The sequence below is a fragment of the Penicillium subrubescens genome (assembly GCF_028828155.1).
Source record: "Penicillium subrubescens strain IBT 31985 chromosome Unknown utg000002l_segment0_segment0, whole genome shotgun sequence".
Taxonomy (NCBI): domain Eukaryota; kingdom Fungi; phylum Ascomycota; class Eurotiomycetes; order Eurotiales; family Aspergillaceae; genus Penicillium; species Penicillium subrubescens.
In genome coordinates, this window is record NW_026643152.1 from 7952165 (window position 1) to 7972799 (window position 20635).

Here is a 20635-nt window from a genome sequence, read left to right on the forward strand (position 1 = left end):
ACCAATCTCTGCACTTTGATTATTCGGTGTAAGGTAAATTGTGGAGAGAAACGCCACTCGATCAGTCGCCAAGTCTGGCGCTCGCGGAATCCCCCGCACTTTGGACTCTTCTTCCTCCGCATCGGATACACCCTAAACTCTTCTCTTCCCCCTGGCTATGCTACATCCCTTTGCCCTCTTAGTTTGCCGAGATGGATCTCCTGCAGACATCGGCTGGCCAGACTTGGGAGCAACCCCCATCGGCAGATGAGCAACATGACGAGCACATTGAGGAGCACCTCGAGGAGCGTCCACGAAAGAAACGTCGCAAGTATATCGCTCGAGCTTGGTATGTTTCCTATCGTTGAGGTCGGGATTGTTGTCAGTATTGACTCATTGAATCACTGAAAACAGCAATGAATGCAAGCGTCGCAAAATTAAATGCAATGGTCAAGCGCCCTGCCATCGATGTGGTCGACAGCAGATCGAATGTGTCTACGTGGAGAATCCTCGACGGGACAGCCTGAGTGAAAATGAGTATGAAATTACCCACGATCTTCTAATTCACGGTCGGAAATCGACCAACTGACATTTTTCAGACAATTTGAGCGATTATTTGATCAGATCAGGTCAATGCAAGATCAGATTATGTCTCTAACAGCGACGGTGCGGTCAATGGCGCACAATGAGAGTCCGCCCGTTGGCGGGACCCGTTCAAGTGTGGTTGGGCCAGCGACGGGGTCATATGGACTCTTGCCATCTCAGCGTGCTTTGCGACGCGTCTCAACCGCGAGAGAGGCCCCTTTTCAAGGTCCGACCACCTCAGGATTCAGCTTCGATCTTGCCAAGTCCAGTTTGCTCCAGCGAGGCATCGTGGAGCGAAATGATCCGGGAGAAGAAGCTGAAGGCGATTTGACTCAGGAGCCTTCGCCTTTAGCTTCACCAAGTGCCCCGAACCGAGACTCGGAGCTTCGTCATGCAGTGGACCCACTCTGGGCGCTGCCGAAGAATGAAGCTCTGCGACTATGTCGAATCTATGAAGAAGAGATGGGGATCATGTACCCGGTGCTGGAACTTTCCGAGCTTTTGGAACAGGTGCACCTTCTCTATGGCTTGATGGATCGCACACTCGAGCCTGAAACACCGGAAACTGGGAAAAGCACGTTGGATCGAGAGGATGTCTATATTCTTCGATTGGTATTTGCATGCGCGTTGACGGCCGAGGCCAGTGGTCGCAGTGAGCAAGCTATTGCCCTGTTTGACAGCGTTCGCGAGGTCCAGGACAATTGTGTATGGGGTCCACCAGAGATCAAATCTATCATCTTCTTGACACTTGTGGTAAGTCAACGTGCTCCTTGATGTTTCATTTCGCGCAACAGTATGCTGACTCCATGACAGTCCATCTTCTATTTCCAAATGGACGAAGAAACCTTGGCATGGCGGACGATTGGAATCGTGGAGCGCATGTGCTTAGAGAAAGGCCTCCACCGACGAGAAACACTCAATCAACCAGGAATCGTGGCCGCAGGCAGAGATCGAGTGTTGCGACTATTCTGGTCAATTTATATTCTTGACATGCGCTGGAGCTTTGGCACCGGGATGCCGTTCGCACTGGAAGATACAGATATTGACCCGTGGCTTCCAGAACCAGAAGAAAAGACGCCATATCTTCGCGTCATGATTCGGTATAGTCGGATCGCTGCTAAGGTCTGGAAATTCATTTCCGCCTTTAATAATACAAACGAAATCAAAAAGGAAGAAATGAACTATTTGGATTGGCAAGTATTGCGCTGGGCTCACGCCATCCCGGAATCTCTACGACTGCATCACCCCAGTACACCTGAGTCTAATGCTGCAACCGATATCCCTCGTAGCCTGCGCAGACTACGAGCACTGCTCTATCTCCGAGCCAACCAATTACGCATGCTCATCTATCGGCCGGTCCTTCACACAGCTGGTCACATCGTCCGATACCCCGGTGAATCGGAGACAGTCGTTGAAATCGCCAAGGACACTATTCGATTTATTACGAGACTGAATGAGACTTCGGATATTTACCAGCTTCAACAGGTGGCCTTCAATTGGTTCTTGGTGTCTGCTCTGGCTGTCTTGTTCCTTGCGGTCGCACAGGCACCGACTCAATTCAGTGGATCATGCAAGGAAGAATTCTACTGGGCCTTGGAACTTGTGAAGGGGTTTTCTACCCAGTCTTACATCTCGCGGCGTCTGTGGAAGTCAATTCGGAGCCTGCGTAGACTTGGGCCCCAGTTGGGCCTGGTGGGCGCCCAGAAGCTTCGACGTGCTGACCCAGTCGTCGCTAAGCCTGGTGCTTCTGGGCCTTCTCAAATACAGGAGTCCCCTGTGCCAGCCGCTGGCTCTAGTACCCAGAGCCAAACTCCTCTGGACGGAGCGCAAATGACGCAGGAGCTGATGGAGTGGTTTGAAGCTGTGGGTAGCCTTGAGGACCAGATCATGGGCGTTGGCCCTGGGCCCATACCGGATGATGCCCCGTGGCAGCAGATGCCAAATGGTGCGTTTATGTTCGATTATGGGGAGGAGTTGTCTAGTGTGATGAAGGATTGCTTTTAGAAGAGGTGATCGTCATTTCAAGTTCACTCGCATATATACTGGAATGATAAACTTGGCCATCCCAACGAGCTCGCAGCCTCTCCCCTATCTCTCTTGATTAAACCCATTAGATGATTCCTGGTCGTAGTTTGTCCAGATTAGCCGCTGTCCAGTCCGTCACAAGCATATGGCCAGGCTCATGAGAGAAGACCAGCCCCTTTATCCGATCACCCGCAGCCTCTACTGCCATCTGCGGTGTCACGCCACAGGCCTAAGGGCAAGGTGTCAGAAAATAACTCAGAATACCACAAAGCGAAAAGAGTGTAGCTTACCCAAAAGACCGGTACTTCACCTTTCTCGAAGACCTGTGGCTCCCCAAAGTCCGGTTTGTTGATCTCGGTGATACCTAGTTGCTTCGCTCCCTCCCATCCCCAGGCGACCGGCTCGCCATGGGTCGACAAGTACGGTCTTGTTACCTCTCTTACCCGTTCGACCTCTTCAGGACGATATGGGCGCATGGAAACGACGCAGTGACCACCCGTGAAAATTCCCGCGGGCAATAGTGGAATGTTGGAGCGATACATCGCCACAATTGTGCCAGTTCGTTGATGGCGTGGTTGTAAGCCAGCTGCGGTCAAGGCATCTTCAAAGGAGAAAGAACATCCGATCAAGAAGCCGACGTGACTAGAGGTCCATACATCGAGGAGATCTTTTCGACTCTCGAGGTATTTCCCCTTCAGGTAGATGCGATATTGGGGGAAATCCGTGCGGATGTCAAAGTCTGGCGATTGTATGCAACCGGCAGGTTGGACGGTAATTGGATCTCCGGGTGTCATCGTCTTTCCTAATAATGGACAGGAGACGGGATTGCGAAGGCAGAGATCATGAAAGTCTGTTGCATGTTGGGCTGGTAGAATTAACAGATTGGCTTGTAGATAGCCTGGGGCCAGTCCGGATGTGTTGGTGAGTTGATTCTGGCGACATGCCAGGCGGGCTTCATGGGATGAAATATGGACACTGCCCATGATTGAGTAGAGTGATTTCTCAGACAATGATACTAGAAAAAAGAGAAAGTTGAGAGTGACCAGTAGCGAGAGGTGTTTGGTGCGAGTTCGCAGAATCAACGACTAAACCAGGGTGCTACGGTCATAAATTATGCTATAGGCTAAAGATCCCTTCGATATGTACAGTGATAGTCTTATGTAGGAGCAGTAGTAAACACACCAAGGGTAAGACCAGCTACCGAGTACCACGAGTCTGGCATCTCCTCCAAACTGGTTCTTCTTATCTTCGGGATCCACTTGCCGATGAGTCTGGGGAAACTCGAGCCTCCACAGATAGCCTCCACAGATGTCCTTTGTTAACCGATTACTGGAGAAGCAACCAAACAAATTGCCCGGATAAGCGACCAGTGTGCTGCTTAATTCTTGCATCGTTTGTAAAGTTATGCAGATGACAAGCCCGTCTCACTCAGCAGGGGTTTATCACGACAACCCGGGTGACGGTAAAGAACCTGCGAGTTGCCGGTGGCAAAGCCTGCCGATCGGTTGCGTTTGTTTTCTGGCCTCGTGTCACCAGTGGACAAAGTGTCATCCTCGTATCCACTATTATCAGCATATCTGGGTGTCGCTATCATCGGGCCGATGGTCCCTCATCGGCCCAGCCAATCCGACCTCTGTGCCCTGACGAGAATTATCATGTGGAGTAACCTTGGAGAATATGGAGACAGAGTTTCATTATAATGCCATTGATAGGAAAGGATCCGCTCCCCGCTAAACTTACTTATCTCGCATGGTATAAGCAAGTTATTATTTGCATGATAGGAAGACCCATTTTTCCTGGAAAACATCGAACCTTCGGACATTCGCCGCCTTTTAATATTCCAGGGTTGCCCCCAACATAATCCTTGCACGTTTCTCGATCCTATTGTCCTCTCGCCTGGACAGATCATAAAACGTGATGGCTGTGAACCCGAATCACGACGACACCGTTGCCATGGAACGGAGGCTCTCCGTCCAGAAAGAAGAAGGCCATGAGATGACCCATGAAACTTCGACAGGGGAGGCGCTTGACGTGGAGCTTGACCCGGCAATGGAGCAAAAGCTCCTGATGAAGCTCGATTTGGCCTTTGTCCCAATCATTATGCTCACTTACTTATCCTGCTTCCTCGATCGCTCCAATATCGGTACGAGTCACCGGCAATCTCAGATAACAAAGATGTGAACGCTGACAGCCCAGCAGGAAATGTGAAGGTTGCAAATATGCCGGAAGATATCCACGCCTCCACCAGCCAGTTCTCCATAGCAGTCTCCATCTTCTACGTCACCTATGTCCTCTTCGAATCGCCCTGGGCCGTTTTGATGAAGAAGCTCACTCCTCGGAACATCCTGACTGGCTTGTGTATTGTCTGGTCCTTGACCACGATCTTCACGGGCTTCATCAAGTCTGTAGGCTCTCTGTATGCTACGCGTCTGATTCTCGGCGCCTGCGAGGCCGGACTATTCCCTTGCCTGAACTTGTACTTGACCATGGTCTATCGCCGGGAGGAGCAAGCCAAGCGGGTTTCGTATCTGCTGAGTTGTGCGGCCATCTCGGGCGCGGTTGGTGGATTGCTAGCGTATGCTATTCTTCACATGGATGGCGTTGCCGGCAAGGCTGGATGGAGGTATGTATTTGTCGTAAACAGAAGGATATCCCATGGCTTTTCATTGACTGATATCCTTATAGGTGGGTCTACATCATCGAAGGTATTTTCAGCGCCCTTTGTGCGATTCTCATCTGGTTTGGCCTGCCGAATGATCCTGCTGAAGCCTATTTCTTGAACGATGAAGAGAAATGGATGATGCGCGTACGCAATGAGCAACGGCGGAAGTACATGGGAAGCGAGAAGTTCAGCTGGGAGGAGATGCGCATCGCATTGCGCGACCCCAAGCTGTACTTCTCAGGACTCATCCAATTCTGCCAGGACATTCTCTTGTATGGATTCAGCACGTTCTTACCCACAATTTTGAAAGGCATGGGCTACAACTCTTTGATGAGCAACGTATTGACCGTCCCTGTGTACATATGGGCGGCTTCGGTCTTTATTGCCGTGGCATTCTGCGCCGATCGATACTCCAAGTTTGCGTCGGTACGTACAATCCCTGTTTGATATCTGTTATGGTTCACGCTGACAATGCCTCCAGTTCATCTTCGCAACAAACATTTTCGGTATCATCGGCTACATCCTGCTGCTAGCTGTATCCAACAGGGCAGTGCAATACTTTGCAACCTTCCTCATCGGAATCACCACTTACACCGGCGTCGGATTGAATGTCGCATGGATCAACGTGAATGTCGCTCCTCAGTATCGACGAGCGCTGGAGATTGGATTACAACAGACAATGGGCAATTGTGCCGGAATTGTGGCAGGACAAATTTATCGCAAATCACCATACGTGCTGGGAAATTCTTTCTCCCTAGGGGTCCTGGTGGTAGCCCAGATCGCCGTGGCGGGACTTGGGTTCTATCTGCGTCGTGAGAATCGGGTCAAGGAGCAGATCGAGAATGGTGAGAAGGAGGATACACGACGGGTTCGCACGGGCGATGGTGCGGTGGATTTCAAGTACCTTTACTGAGTTGATATTTCATGCGAATGATAACATAAACCCTGGGTTTACCATTTATTCTGTTGTTGTTAAGTTTATGTCACCTACCAGATCTCATTGAGGGAGTTGTCAGTAATATCAGTCATTTTCCAGGAGTCAGTAGTATACAGCGAGATTCAGTATTACCCTATCGTCTCTAGACTCTCGGTGGTTAAATTCCCTCCTATTAATTATCCCGTGGAATGGTTATGATTCGACGTTTGACCTCCTCATTCAACCCGCCAAGGGACTTTGTCCTAGCGGTAGTCTAGGCCAGCCGGATACTTGGAGGCTTAGATGAAAGCAGTGCTCCGGAGGCTGCTTTTTTCTAACTTATCTTTTTTATTGTTTGCGGTTGAAGGCCATCGGATCGTTTCACAATCGTGGTATTCTTTTCCAACCTTTCCTTTTTCTGTGACTACGCAATTTCATGTTGGCTTATGCAGGACCTGGCGGCTCAGTGCTATTGCGGAGTCATCATCCCGAGGTGAACCGCGGAACAGGGCCTGCACTCCTCGTGGAGTGAATGACGCACACGACCAGCAAACTACAACTTATAAGTATCTTGTTAGCCAATTCCTTGAATGTGTAACTTGGACTGATTTCCTCTTCAAAGTTCTACTCTATCAAGTTCTATCACTTTTTCTTGTGAAACACTCAGACCCTCTCAGAACCTCTCTTCTCGCCAATAAAATCTATTATCATGGGCCTTTGTATGTCGTTTCCACGTCACAGTCGCATGAGACCAATGCCTGTTGCAGTGGTCGGGGGTTGGGGGCCCCCTCCTCGCCGACACTTCCACGGCGGTGGAATGGGTTACGGAATGGGTCCTGGGATGGGCCATGGAGGAAGATATGGCGGAGGTGGCTATGGTGGAGGATGGGGTGGTCCACCCGGTGGAGGGTATGGTCGACATGGGGGCTTTGGAGGAGGACGGCGAAGGCGCTGTTAAAGAGAGGAAAGCAGAAAGCTATCCGAAAGACTGACTGAATATGGGAGGTTGTCAAGATGCTCGATATCCTCTGGGTTATGATATCTTACAGACGTTGGTGAAAACATCGACAGGTTCTGTCACTCCAAACCGTCGCCACTGGTATGATCTTCTGCACCACTATTCATGACAACATCAATCTCAAAATCGGTAAATTCGACTTCTCCATCATTCCCGACTGCGAATATTCCTATTACCGGACCGATAAAGTCGAAATCAGTCATCATAAGAGTATCTACCTCCTTCATACACTGCCAATGGCCTCCAGAATTGTAAATAAAGAATCCGAGAGACCGTTCCGTGTACCTGATCTGGAGTTTAATCGTGTTATCCGTCTTGACCTATTGAGTTTGTTCCACGCTGTAGGACCTGGCCGGATTGTATCCTTCAAAGACGACCTGGTTGGCTTCGAAGTCATACGCGATGCATAGGAACCGGTGTTCATCCTTGTAGAATGCCAACCCAGCCCTAATGAGGCCATCATGACTTACTTGTCTGGCTGGGTTTAGGGCGAAGTAGCGTCACTCCTGCTGTTCCAATGAGTCGCCGTTGTCGCTGTCCGACAAAGCTCACAACCTGCTCTATCGAGTCAAGCCCAGCTGGACGCGCTCGCATTGTGACCTGTCTATCCTGGATACGATAGTCTTCCAGGACTGGATCTCTCAAATAGACCCATGCAGCCGAGTTTGTGGAAGGAAGAGCGAACTGAAGGACTGCAGTTTGACCTGGGAGAGCTTGCAAATCGCGGCGAGCAGCGACAGTATTGATGCTGGGCCACTCGTTGGAAGCCAACTTGACAGCAGCCAGGAAACTCTCTCGTCCCATAATGCAGCGTCCCTCATCCATGCGCACTCCAAGCATCACCACCCACCACTCCCCATGTTTGTTTTGGAAAAAATCACCATGTCCGGTATTTTGAACATATTCATCGGTACCATCTGCACTGTACAGCGGATTTCTGTCATACGACTCGTATGGACCCCAGATACTCTTGGACCGGGCCATACTCAGCATATGATGTCGAAAGGTTCCTCCTTCTGCACAAGAAAGATAATACCAGCCGTCATTTTTATAGACATGCGGGCCTTCGGTGAAGCCTCCTGCCCATCCATTCCAGATTAAATCAGGCTCAGCCAACATCTTCCCAATGACAATATCAATCTTGAAGTTAAAGAATTGGAACTTCGGCCCGACTTTGCACAGTTGCAGGTAAACCTTGTTGTCATCGAATAACAAGGACGGATTAATTTCTGGCGTGAATGGGAGCATGATTGGATCCGTCCAATTTCCAGACAGCATATCGGTCGTATGAATGATAAACTGATCATCATGCTCGTCGCCAACCTTGTTGGAAGTGGAATGAATAACGTTGTGCAAATGATATAGGTCACTCCGTTGTGGTGACGGATGGTCGGGGCATATAAACCGCCAGTTGCGACCATGATTGCACCCTCTTCCCATGGAGTGACCCAAGTGGTTGCTCTGCATAGCGAGAGCTGAGATCGTCGGTTAATTGCATTTCCTAAAAGTGAGACAGATGATCGTTTAGTTCGCCTTCACGTTTCTAGATACCGAGCCATGGTACATACCGATATGAGTCCAGGATACTAAATTAGGCGAGGCGTAGATTGAGAGACCGGGGAAGAGATGAAGGCTAGAATTTACTAGGAAATATGTATCGCCTATCAGACAGATTGAGGGGTCAGGCGCAAAGCCTGGGATGATTGGATTATTATTGCGATCGGGAGCCATAGTACGAATTCAACGTCTAGCTTATGTTCTAGTAGATGTAGGTAGTTGCGAAAGAGAATCGTAGATCCATTTGCTAGAAGCAGAAGCAGCACTATTTGAAATGATGTGGCCCTGGGCATTTTGCCAGTTCGGTCACGAGTCTGTACCTGTATGAGATTCTATCCAACGAAAATAAAGACTAACTGTCGCTTGATGCAGCTATATCGGGTAAAAGAGGAGGTACCACAGATAAGTCCGTCTATCCAGCCTCTGTATGACGTGGTCATACTATTCCCTTTGTACCAAAAAAAAAAAAAGAAAGAAAATTGCGATGCAGGGAGACTGACTGGATGGGAATGTATATCGTAGGGTTGTGGGTAGGCGGGGCCGTTCGTGACTTCAAGTACAGCAGCCCTGCTGATTTGTACATCGAGCACCATTCACCAAAATCTGTTCCATAAACAATGACCCAGAATAATAAGCCCGTCAAACCGCCAAAGGGCCGTTATTTTTTGGCCGGGCGCACGTTTCCAAGAGTGAAATGGTGGAAGAGGTCGAATATGCGTCTCGTATATTTCTACATTGCAGTCTTGATAGCGACCAACACAGCTAACGGCTTTGATACCTCCATGATGCATGCCCAGCGCAATATAACAAGATGTGTTTAGTTTACTGATTAGCGTAGGAACGGCTTGCAAACTTTGTCTTACCGGCAGGACTATTTTAATCACCCTCAAGGACCTACACTTGGTTTGTTTAACTGCGTCATGAGTGTCGGGGCATTGACTGGACTGGTCATTCTCCCTTTCCTGCTGGATCGCTTCGGGCGAAAGCCATGTCTCGTCTTTGGTCAATGTTCTTGCTCCTTGGTGTTGCCCTGCAGTCTGGCTCCATCAACTTTTCCATGTTCGTAGGTGCTCGGTATATCCTCGAATTCAGCGACATCATTGTCATATGTACAGCTCCGTTGCTCATTACAGAGATCGTACTTGCTCAAGACCGAGCAATTTTGGTTACAATTGCCGGTGCGACATATCATTCTGGCGCATTCATCGCAGCTTGGACTATATACGGAACTCTGAAAATCGAAGTGAGTATTCAAGGCAGTGGAAAATACCCGAAGGATATCTACTGACAAAATTGGCAGAGTGAATGGTCCTGGAGAGCACCCAGTTTGATCTAAGGTCTTTTTACTATTTGATGCTTGCGGTGGTCTGGTGGATTCCTGAAAGCCCAAGATACTATGTCTGCAAAGACCAACCAGAGAAGGGTCTATAAATTCTGGCACACTACCCCGCCGAAGGAGACGAGTCGGACGAAGTTGTGCAGTTAGAGTTCACAGAAATTACCACAGCGATCGCCATGGAGAGAATTTCGGAGCATTCAAGCTCATATGTGGACTTTTTGCGTACCGCGGGAACCAGAAAACGACTCCTGATCATTGCATCTTTTGGTCTTTTCGCCCAGTGGTCAGGGAATGGTCTTGTTTCTTACTACTTGAATCTTATCATGGACAACATCGGAATTAAGGATGCGAACAAGTAATTGTTGATCAATGGTGCATTGACTTCATTCAATCTTGTTACCAGCGTTTTCTTCAGCTTCTTTGTCGACAACTGGGGTAGGCGACCCATCATGCTGGTAAGTTCGGCAGGAATGCTTGTCGCTTTCGTGATCTGGACAGCTCTGTCAGCGCGATACGACGCACAAGCCAGCTCAAGTCTCGGTTCTGGCGTCCTGGGGATGATCTTCATATATTACCTGTTCTATAACCTGAAGTTAGTGGCTCATGCGATAAACTTGGCCTGTTCTTTGGTTGCTAATGCCGTTCAGGTCGGGTCTGATTGCAAGCTACACAACCGAAATTCATCCATATTCCATGCGCGCCAAGGGATATACAATCATGGAATTTGCCATGTACATCGCGCTGTTTTTCAACCAATACGTGAACCCCATCGTACTTGAGAATATTCACTGGCGCTATTATATCTTCTACTGCTGCTTTTTGGCGGTCGAAGTCGTCGTGATTTGGTACTTCTATGTTGAGACTTGGTACATTCCACTGGAGGGGATTACCACATTATTCTATGGCGACGATTTTGCAGCTGCGACCAACATGGAAATGGAAAAGGCGTGCGAGTCAGGCAAAGGCTTCAAAAGCGCGGTGCATATCGAGGGTGAAGATTGATACTCTTGTTCGAGTTCGAACCAGTTACCACAGCTTATTGATATGGCCATCAAGATCTCCTTACCATGTTTGGAGTCGTGCAAACAAAGACTGCCAGCACTCTGTGCCTATAGGGTTCCTAATGAAAAAAAAATCATGCTTTTTTTAACAATGAATATGAGTGCAGTGCTCTGTCATTTTAGTAATACGCTCCATCTAATTTTCCAAAATACTAGACTTCAGGAGGCCTGTACCACTGGTACAGTGGGCTTTGACGCCCGTCCGGCTTCCGGGGTATTTGCATGTCTTAGTTCGTGTTTTTTGATTCGAGGCAGATAAGGTCAACAGCCGAATGTGATATAATATACGCATCACATGGGTAGCTTCAGGACCGTAGCTGGGGAAGAAGCACGAGCACGTGCCGTCCCGAGGAGCGCGATGCCGCCTTCGTAGCCAGAGTCAACCGTGATATTGGAGTATGGTCTTTGTGGCTGACTTCATCAATTAAGGTATGGCCATCAGCTAATATGCTGGCTTTTCAAGAGATACGATCATATGATAAACATGCATCATGACCTCTGACTGGTTACCTCATATTTGCGACCCCTGACTCATCTCAGCATTATCAGTGAGCTCAATGGCTATCCATAGCTATCTTTGACAGAGCCATGGAGAGTGAAGCCAAAATAACAAGAAGAAAGTCCTCGCCTTCTGTGAGCAAACAATATCGGCAACCACGGCGACGGCCCGCCCATCTACGCACCAAAACCGGCTGTTTAACATGTAAGCCGGTCCAGTCTCCGCTGGGGAAGAATCCACATGAGCTCTAGGACCCGCTATCAATCTATACATTTTCTGACATGAGCCTAGGTCGAAACAGGAAGAAAAAATGTGATGAATGCCGTACTCAGTGCTTGAACTGTGCAAAGCTAAATTTGGAATGCGTCTGGCAATACGAGGGCATCATCCGCCGGCAAGCTGAGGCTCGATCCCCCTCTACTAGCGACAGTGTCCGCAGCAGTTGTTCTCCCGCAGAGATTGCTTTAGACGAAAAGCAACATATCCAGCGGCATGACTCAGATCATTCACTCACCCAATTATCGATGGTAGTGAGCGACAATGAAAGGCCTGGTGCTCTGCCGTTCGACGTGGAATTATCCGAGACAGACAGTGGGAATTTACCACAAAATTGGATGCTTGTACCCCCCACGGAAAGCCTTCATGGGCTATCGCTACAGATAGATCTCCCTCCTTCGCCGGCGAATCACAAACGAAGCAGACCTCTCTTCCAATTTCTAATATCCAGATTTATTCCCCAACTTATTCGCCCTACGGCAGATGGCCAGATGCGTGATGAATTGAATCGCCGGTCACTAGCGTTAGCCTTTGAACATCCATTCTGCATGCATGCTTTGCTTGCCTGCTGTGGTGCAGAGATCCCCAGCAATGACCCCGAATATCACGAACTCGCTCGATATCATTATACTCACGCAGTCACTGGGCTTCGAAAGATTCTGGATGATGGTGCTCTAAAAGACCAGTGGGTTGTGACCATGCTGGGTATCATGATGTTATGTATCTACGAAGTGAGTCCATACTCTCCAGCGCCATCTCGAGCAAGCAAAAGTGTTTCTCACGTCTCTCAACTCCTAGCGTACCAAGCAGAAACCATCACCAGGAGTCGCTATACACATTGCAGGGGCTGCCCAATTGATGCGACTGCATTCTCAGACAAATGAAGATAGCGTGGAATATTCTGGAGTAGGCCAAGTCATGTATCGACTCGTCCATGAATCGTTCATCTTTCATGTCACGACTAGTCTTCCCTTTCAAGGCGAGCTTAGACCTGATGACCACGCTCTCTCGACCACTAGTGCATACCAGTATGAGATTGAGTCAGCGCTTTCAATGGCGGAAGAAGCTCTCAGTGACCATTTTCACGAGGATATCTTTTCTCAACCAACTTCCCCAGTGCTTGGTTTTCCGCCGCAGCTATTTCGATGCATATACACCGTATACCGATTGTACCAATCTTCAAACTTCGACCAAGTCAGCATGCAGTTGTGTCAGCGACTGGAGAATGACCTGTGTCGATGGGACAAACGCCTCGAAGCATCATCGGCGGAACTTTCAAGTCCTGATTCGAGCGCGCAGCCGAGTAACGAAGAACTCAACTCCACAAGTACACGCCCTTCAACTCAAGCCCTACACGAGTCGACCTTGATTGGGCCCAAGTTGTATATCCTCGGCTGTCGAATCTTACTCCGAAGAATGAAAGGCCTGGATCTTGTATCCGTGGAGATGGGTGTTGAAGACTTGACTCATCAAGGGATGAGCATGATACAGCGTCTTCAGCCTAAAAAGGATTACTATGCTGATTACTATTGTTGGCCTTTCCTGGCGATTGGGATGAATCTGCGCTCTTCCACTGACCGGGAGATGCTTTTAGCCAAAGCGTTGGCATTTTGCAAAGCCACTAACAATCCGACGATGAGACGGCTGATTGACATGCTTCCTGTTTACTGGCAGTCGGGTGATTAGGCGAAGAGAGCCGCATCAGTACTGCAGCAATCTATAGCAAGTCAATCATGAGAATCATAGGGTTCTTATCGTCGAGCGGGGCACCTGTCATGGCTAGTCTAATCTCGTGCCGCGACTGGGCGAATTTCTTAGAGAAATGCCGCCACCCATGACTCGCGATTCACCCAGGTGACTTCCCCTTGATTCAAGGACTGTTGATCAAGCTCATCAAGCACCAATCACAATGTCTGGAATGGGCATGGATGACACTACGGGATCTTAGCCTGCAGTGCCAAGCCAAAGGCCAAGACCAGCGCCCAGCCGAGGTTACAGTGCATCAACACACAAAACAACCATCTATTCAGGAATCTCTTGGCAGGCGGGATGCCGTCGGAGATCTGCCATAATTTATATCAGCCTGTATACGAGATGTCCTTGCGGATTATAAAAAGCTGGACGCCCAAGTCCGAAAGCTTCTTTTGGCATTCTTGGTCGAGGCAGGAAAAGCACTGGTCACTCCTCTTCATCTCAATTTCATATTCTCTCCATCTACCAGCTATCGCCGCGCAACAATGGTCTTCTCTCAAGTCACAAAGACCTTGATTGGTCTTTTGGCATTGCAGCCTGCTCTGATCGCCGGACTTCCGGCCCCATCCCCTCCTGGTGTGCCGAGTGCCTCAACTGCCAAGAGCGAGCTCGCTGCGCTGACAGTCGCCGCGCAAGGATCGCAAGACGGGTATTCTCGAGACAAGTTCCCCCACTGGATCACACAATCTGGGTAAGTGAATCGGAATCCAAATCCAATCTCACACATCTTGTATGTCGTGCTCATTGTCCATGCAGGAGCTGCGACACCCGGGAAGTAGTGCTCAAGCGTGACGGGACCAATGTGGTGCAAAGCTCGAGTGGATGTACCATCACTAGCGGTAAATGGGTCTCACCATATGACGGTGCGACCTGGACTGCCTCGAGCGATGTCGATATTGATCACCTTGTTCCCTTGTCCAATGCTTGGAAGGTAAGGATATCCTCAATCAGCGAGAGTGAGAATAAGAGAACTGATGTGATTGATAGTCGGGCGCTTCTGGATGGACAACCGCGGCTCGGCAAGCCTTTGCGAATGACCTGACCAATCCTCAACTCCTGGTCGTGACCGATAATGTCAACGAGTCCAAGGGTGATAAGGGTCCCGAGGAATGGAAACCTCCACTTAGTATGTGTCGCTTTCCCTCACGGCCATGAAGATTTAGCTAACCTGAGAATAGCCTCGTACTTCTGCACATATGCTGAGATGTGGGTGAAGGTCAAGTCGGTTTACAAGCTCACAATCACCTCCGCTGAGAAATCCGCCCTGACGAGCATGCTCGATACTTGCTAGATGTTGATTGATGGAAGTAGTGACCGCTCCGCACCTGGATCTACGGATTGTTGTTAACGTTCAAAATTCAAAATAGTACATGAAGAATAGACGTTTAGCCTTTTGGTTGTTGGCTCATTTCATTGCTTGCGGATTCCACTGTACACTCTTGTGATATGTAGAAGCAATCAACTGGCAGTAACACCATAGCTGTCTCAAGTTCTGGCCACTTCTCCCAATCCTCATGAGCGGCTCGGAAGCTGTGTCCGAGAAAGATGAGCAGTGATGATATCGACATACGTCCCTGCACGTGGTGTAGTTGTCTCCGCCTCTTCCAATTTGGCCGTGTCATCCCACAATCGCAGAGAAACCATCTCATCCCGAAGAGGATCCTGTTCAAATGCCTGAAGCTCGTCTCCCTGGAATGGACCGCCCTGGAAAGCGAGAGATTTCTGGGACGCAGAAGACAAGGAATCATAATATCCACGATTCACTGCCGTCAGATACCTATTGAAAGGAAACCTCAATTAGTGCTGAATCCTCATGATCAGGTAGATTGGTACAGTACCTTTTGGCTGCAACATGGCTATTCACCAACCGACAGACTGTCTCGCTGAATCCCAGGGACTGGAGATAGGCAGCGCCGATGGCTTCATGACCCACTCGCCCGACATTTTCTGTGCTCCCCCGCAGGTTCATGCGAACCTCCTTCGTGGAATCCAACGGAATGATCTGACCGATGTCGTGGAACAGCGCAGCAATGACCAGCTCATCTCGAGCTCCTATGTCCAGTGATGAGATATTGTACGGACAAAAAATCCCCACCGAGCGCCTACCTGACTTGCGTGCCTGATCTGCGGCCTGCAAAGAGTGTTCGAGCTGGTTGATCGATTCCCCGATATAATCGCCCTGTCCATGTTTTTCGAGAGCACTGACTAGAGCATTCGCTCTTTCAGTTGGTGTCTTATGCTCCATGGTGATTAAAATGAGACAGACCGGGTGACAGTCTTGCTGTGGTATTCCAGGGACGGAAGGAGGTGGTAGAAATTCTTGAGGAGGGTGAGAGGGGAATGGGGTCCTTTATACTCCCAAATTTGCCCTTCGGCCTCTCCGCTGACACAGGAGGATCCATAGGAATCAAAGTCCCACTAGTATGACGTTGAGCTGGTCCTTGCGAGCGATAGCTCCCATTTCTCGACAAAGTCTGTCATAGGCCGTACCCAGCATATTCCGAGACTTGCCTCCGTACAGGAACTTCATAACACTCTTCTTTCTCCATAGGCCGAGTGAATTTGACCTTATTATGATGCCATTTTAGAGTCACAAATTAATGACCCCCGGCCTATTACTTTACAAAGTGGAGTCCTCCGCCTCATGCTCTTCGTTCTCTTTTTTTGATTATGCCCTTCACTACTATCCAGTGCTAATTTTAGGCTGTGACCACAGGGCTCTTTCCATCCACCGTGAGCATAGGAGTACCGAAAGCATACCGCGTTCGGCCTTCTTCATATGACTCGCCCTCCTTTCGCATGTGGGTTGCGGGCCACAGTTTCTGGCGATCCGCATAGTACTCGTCATGCAAATCCCCCTCTGCGGCGCAGTTGTATGTAGCGTAGATGGCTTTTCGGTCGTTGGAGCTGGTGTTGGGTCCGCTGCGGTGGGCCAGATATGATCCGAAAATCAAGATATCACCTGAACACTCCAGTCAGCATGGAGTACGATGGCACATATGGCCGAATTTCTTACCTGGTTGCAAGTCACAAGGTGTCCATTCGTGACTCTTAACCCATGCGGGCTCAATGCAGCGATCAGAACCCAGAGGCACTTGCATGCGGTGGCTGCCATTGACGACTTCTAGGCCACCATTCACCGCGTTCATATCATCCACGGCGGCGAGAATGGTCAGATGCTTGATGTTCTTGACGTGTGTGTAGGCATTTGCATCGATGTGAGGATCAAAGCCACCTAGTGACTGTTGGTAAGTCATGGCAAGCGCAGAAGCTGATCAAGCTAGTAGAGACGTACCACTTCCTGCAAGCTTGTAATTAATCTTCTCCTTGAACAGGAGCATCTTCTCCCCCGCCAGTTGTTGCAAGGCACTGGTGGCGCGCTCTCCCCGCAGGAAGCTGTCAAAGCCCGCGTGGGAGTTGGCAAAGTTCTCCGTGCGACACAAAACCCGTTGACCTTGAGCATTCACTTCGTCGTAGGGCATCCATGGCACACCAGGGGTCTGGGGCAGGTCATAGACTTCTTGTGCCCATCGCTGGAGGACCTTGAATTCTTCCGGGTTGAAGAAGCCACGGACGAGCAGATACCCTTTTTCTTGGAAACTCTGCAGCTGCTCTGGGGTTAGAGCATAGTGGTAGTTATCCATCTTGGTCCTTGTTCAGATGAATGACACGTGGGATGAATCCAAGTGCCAGTCTCAGATCCCGAAAGATGAAGAAAAAGAAAGGAAAGGAACGTGCACTTTGGATTGGAGAATGATGCAGCTGGTGGTTTTATAGATTGGGCAAGGACAAGGGTGAGGAGCATCAGTTTCTTAGCTTGAGAGCTGAGATCATAATAGACCTTCGCGCTTCGCACCGAGATCTAAACCCAATCGGGGTAGAGAGTGAGAGAAGATCGCCATCGGGTGGTTTCGTGGTGGTCCCTGAACATTTACTCCGTACTCCGTACACATTTACATAGTTACACCAGGGGTCTAAGACTAGTTAACTAATTACCGTAAACAGTTAGCCAGGTCAAGTAACTCAGACCAATCGCAATGCTTCTCACATCCCACATGGGCCAAACGACTCGATTTGATTGGCTTCGATAAACTGGCCGAACCCCCACCACGGAACCCTCCGAAATGCCAAACATCCAAACCTCCAGAGAAAACCGTCCAGTCATTCTCCATGCAGTAGTATGGATTGTACTCCTGCGATGAAGAGGTTGGATAATATGCCACGGTAGTACTCCGAAATCCTCCACTCCGTGTGGTCCGTTGTTCTTTCGCTTCCTTTCTTTTGGGCCACGTGCTCTAGTGTTACCCAACTTCGGCCCTCACCAAAGTCTCTCCATCTCTCCAGTCCTCCTCATCCTCCCTCATGTCTCCCCCACTCCTTGTGTGCTTCCCCTTGGAGACCGTCACTTGCTGCTGTTGGTCCTCGGATGTCGCTCACAGGAGCTTGGACCTGCCTCATTAGCGCGTTGCTGTGGATTGTTGGACGTTACGGACTTCCCACCGTCCGTCCTTATCGTGCATCTCGTGCCTGCAGAGAAGCTTGTCATTGGATCTCCCGAACCGAGATAGACATTCAGCAGTATCTGAACACAACATCAGAACGGGTTGAATCACCACAGGTCGCACATACAAATGGTGCTCGCCTCGGCCGTGTTTGACTGAGGACTTTGATCTCATCCTTGCATCTCTTCACCTGCGGACACCCCAAAAAGGCATAGCTTGCCTTTGCTGAATCAACAATGGAGGCATCCCCAAGTGACTCCGTCATGAAGATGGACGACTCCAAGGAGCAGAAGCAGAATGAGGACTGGGCTCTGGAGGAGACCCAACCCAAGAAACGATCGGGCATTCTGAACGTGGTCATCGCGGGTCTGGCTCTCTTCAGCGACGGTTACAACGCTCAGATCATCGGTTACATGGAGCCACTCTTCTCCGTCCTGTACAAGGATGGCATGTCTTCTACCATCAAGGCCCGTCTGTCCAACTCGTATCTGATTGGCGAGATCTTTGGCATGCTCTTCTTTGGTGTCCTGATTGATCGGATTGGTCGTCGCACCGGCGTGATCACGGCCACTGCCTTCTTGGTCCTGGGTGTAGTGTTGGCTACCGCCGCACACGGCAATACTCAACTCGGGTAAGGGACTTGTGAAATCGTCGCGGAAGCAACAGATACGGATGAATCAAGGCTAACGAGGAATTGCCTTAGAATGTTCTGGATGATGATCGTTGCTCGTGGTATTGCAGGCTTCGGTGCTGGAGGTGAATACCCGGTTTGCGCCACCAGTGCGACAGAGGCTGCGGATGAGACGGCGCAACTACGCCAGCGGAGAGGTTTCCTTGTCGCGGTAACCACTGACTTTGCGGTGGATCTGGTATGTGATATTTTTACCGTACAAATCTGTAGATATACTTATGAGAAAACAGGGGTTCGTTGCCGCCGGTTTGGTCGCTTTGATTGTGCTGGCCTGCTATCACCAGCAGAACTCGGAGGGTGTGTGGAGGGTCAGCTTTGGCCTGGGCTTTATTGTAAGTGCTGTTGATTTCTCGAGATCTCTCGATGCCTAGAGAGGAATTGTGCAAAGCTAATCTGTCGACAGCTACCTGTGGCCGTTTGCTTCTTCCGCGTTCGTATGATCAATTCCACTCAGTACCGCAAGCACGCGATCAAGTCGAATTATCCCTACTGGCTGGTACTCCGCCGTTATTGGAAGCCAATGCTTGGTACTTGTGAGTCTCGCCTACCTACTATAAGGAATCAAGTACCATGGGACTGACATTCATTCCGTTCTAGCTCTGGCTTGGTTCTGCTACGATTTTGTGACTTATCCATTCGGTCTGTTCTCCTCAACTATCGTTGAACAGTTGAATCCCAACAACACAACTGTTCAAAACATTGGATACGGAGTAAGTTGACTTTCAACTCTGAAAATTTAATCATTTGCTAAAGCTCTCGTGTATTCCTCAGACCGTCATCAACTCCTTCTACCTCCCTGGATGTCTTCTTGGTGGCTGGCTGATGGACCGAATTGGTCGCAAACAGACCATGACTCTCGGGTTCATGCTCTGGGCCATTTGGGGATTCATTCTGGGTGGTGCCCTGCATCCTATCCAGAGCGTCTTCCCCTTGTTTGTGGTCATGTATGGCATCTTCCAAGCGCTTGGAGAGATGGGTCCTGGAGTTGCGACTTTCCTGTGCGCTGCGGAGTCATTCCCTACCCCGCTCCGTGGTCACTTCTTGGGATTTGCAGCGGCAGTGGGCAAGGCCGGAGCTTCGATCGGAACCCAAGTTTTCACGCCGATTCAAAACTCATTCGAGTCGACTGAGAAGGGTCAACAAGCCGTTTTCCTCATCGGAGCTGCCTTCACTGTCGTCGGTGGTTTGATCGCCTGGTTTTTGATCCCCGATATGTCCCGAGAACTGGAGACGGAGGATGCTCGCTTCAAGGCATACCTCCAGGAGAATGGATACGACTTTGACCTCTATGGTGAAGCGTTGGTCGTCAATCGCGTCAGCTGAAAGGCTCCAAAAGGTAGTCCTCGGTCATCCGACACGGAGTGGGAATCCGACCACCAAAATAACTAATCTAATGAAGTTGGGATACTTCGGGAACACTCCGAGTATGCAAATGATTCAGGCTCCACAGCTTAGTAATGTCTACTCCGCTCCTCCATACATGTAAGCCATAGTGATCAAGGTATCCGAACGTAGCTGCGTTGTCTAGGTCACGCCCTTTGTTAGGAATAGCCCCCCCATCCCTGGCTAGACCTAGAAGTGGGTCGATTCAGACTGTCTGACCCTGCTAGGCCACGAAGGGATCTACGTATCTACATATACTAAACTTGGCATTTGGACTCCCGACAGCTGAATCCACTGGGGCACGGGCCGATATTCTTCCAGTCATCTTCTAACTACTTTCCTGCCGGCCTGCTCGATTAGGCTGTAGCATTTCCTAGCTAACATCCCCTG

The 20635-nt window shown here is 49.6% G+C and overlaps 10 protein-coding genes across 10 annotated transcripts; 6 read left to right on the forward strand and 4 right to left on the reverse strand.

The window, feature by feature from the left end:
- Positions 1-191: 191 nt before the first annotated feature.
- Positions 192-2568, forward strand: N7473_004201 (putative C6 transcription factor; the record flags this gene model as incomplete). Its single annotated transcript, XM_057150141.1, has 4 exons — positions 192-328; positions 394-516; positions 579-1317; positions 1378-2568. The coding sequence occupies 4 exons, from the start codon at positions 192-194 to the stop codon at positions 2566-2568; spliced, it is 2190 nt and encodes a 729-aa protein (XP_057013795.1).
- Positions 2569-2674: 106 nt separating this feature from the next.
- On the reverse strand, positions 2675-3572 carry N7473_004202 (DUF1445 domain protein; the record flags this gene model as incomplete). Its single annotated transcript, XM_057150142.1, has 2 exons — positions 2675-2818; positions 2880-3572. The coding sequence occupies 2 exons, from the start codon at positions 3570-3572 to the stop codon at positions 2675-2677; spliced, it is 837 nt and encodes a 278-aa protein (XP_057013796.1).
- Positions 3573-4506: 934 nt separating this feature from the next.
- On the forward strand, positions 4507-6164 carry N7473_004203 (allantoate permease family MFS transporter; the record flags this gene model as incomplete). Its single annotated transcript, XM_057150143.1, has 4 exons — positions 4507-4732; positions 4789-5212; positions 5275-5677; positions 5733-6164. The coding sequence occupies 4 exons, from the start codon at positions 4507-4509 to the stop codon at positions 6162-6164; spliced, it is 1485 nt and encodes a 494-aa protein (XP_057013797.1).
- A 1480-nt stretch (positions 6165-7644) lies between these two features.
- On the reverse strand, positions 7645-8652 carry N7473_004204 (Concanavalin A-like lectin/glucanase subgroup; the record flags this gene model as incomplete). Its single annotated transcript, XM_057150144.1, has 1 exon — positions 7645-8652. The coding sequence occupies one exon, from the start codon at positions 8650-8652 to the stop codon at positions 7645-7647; it is 1008 nt and encodes a 335-aa protein (XP_057013798.1).
- Positions 8653-9564: 912 nt separating this feature from the next.
- On the forward strand, positions 9565-11083 carry N7473_004205 (uncharacterized protein; the record flags this gene model as incomplete). The annotated part of the gene is made up of 6 exons (XM_057150145.1): positions 9565-9645; positions 9668-9985; positions 10069-10165; positions 10199-10436; positions 10485-10673; positions 10729-11083. Coding segments are annotated over 6 exons (1278 nt in total), but the record flags the coding sequence as incomplete, so codon positions are not given.
- A 956-nt stretch (positions 11084-12039) lies between these two features.
- On the forward strand, positions 12040-13603 carry N7473_004206 (C6 finger domain protein; the record flags this gene model as incomplete). Its single annotated transcript, XM_057150146.1, has 2 exons — positions 12040-12648; positions 12716-13603. The coding sequence occupies exons 1-2, from the start codon at positions 12166-12168 to the stop codon at positions 13601-13603; spliced, it is 1371 nt and encodes a 456-aa protein (XP_057013800.1). The 5' UTR covers positions 12040-12165.
- A 551-nt stretch (positions 13604-14154) lies between these two features.
- N7473_004207 (HNH endonuclease family protein) lies at positions 14155-14960 on the forward strand (the record flags this gene model as incomplete). The annotated part of the gene is made up of 4 exons (XM_057150147.1): positions 14155-14360; positions 14426-14600; positions 14657-14795; positions 14848-14960. 4 exons carry the CDS (start codon positions 14155-14157, stop codon positions 14958-14960), a joined length of 633 nt encoding a protein of 210 aa, XP_057013801.1.
- Positions 14961-15181: 221 nt separating this feature from the next.
- On the reverse strand, positions 15182-15914 carry N7473_004208 (HD domain-containing protein; the record flags this gene model as incomplete). The annotated part of the gene is made up of 3 exons (XM_057150148.1): positions 15182-15446; positions 15508-15721; positions 15776-15914. 3 exons carry the CDS (start codon positions 15912-15914, stop codon positions 15182-15184), a joined length of 618 nt encoding a protein of 205 aa, XP_057013802.1.
- Positions 15915-16368: 454 nt separating this feature from the next.
- On the reverse strand, positions 16369-17313 carry N7473_004209 (phytanoyl-CoA dioxygenase family protein; the record flags this gene model as incomplete). Its single annotated transcript, XM_057150149.1, has 3 exons — positions 16369-16631; positions 16686-16904; positions 16965-17313. 3 exons carry the CDS (start codon positions 17311-17313, stop codon positions 16369-16371), a joined length of 831 nt encoding a protein of 276 aa, XP_057013803.1.
- A 1094-nt stretch (positions 17314-18407) lies between these two features.
- N7473_004210 (uncharacterized protein) lies at positions 18408-20185 on the forward strand (the record flags this gene model as incomplete). The annotated part of the gene is made up of 6 exons (XM_057150150.1): positions 18408-18802; positions 18875-19040; positions 19093-19194; positions 19266-19395; positions 19460-19572; positions 19634-20185. The coding sequence occupies 6 exons, from the start codon at positions 18408-18410 to the stop codon at positions 20183-20185; spliced, it is 1458 nt and encodes a 485-aa protein (XP_057013804.1).
- Between the last annotated feature and the right edge of the window lie 450 nt (positions 20186-20635).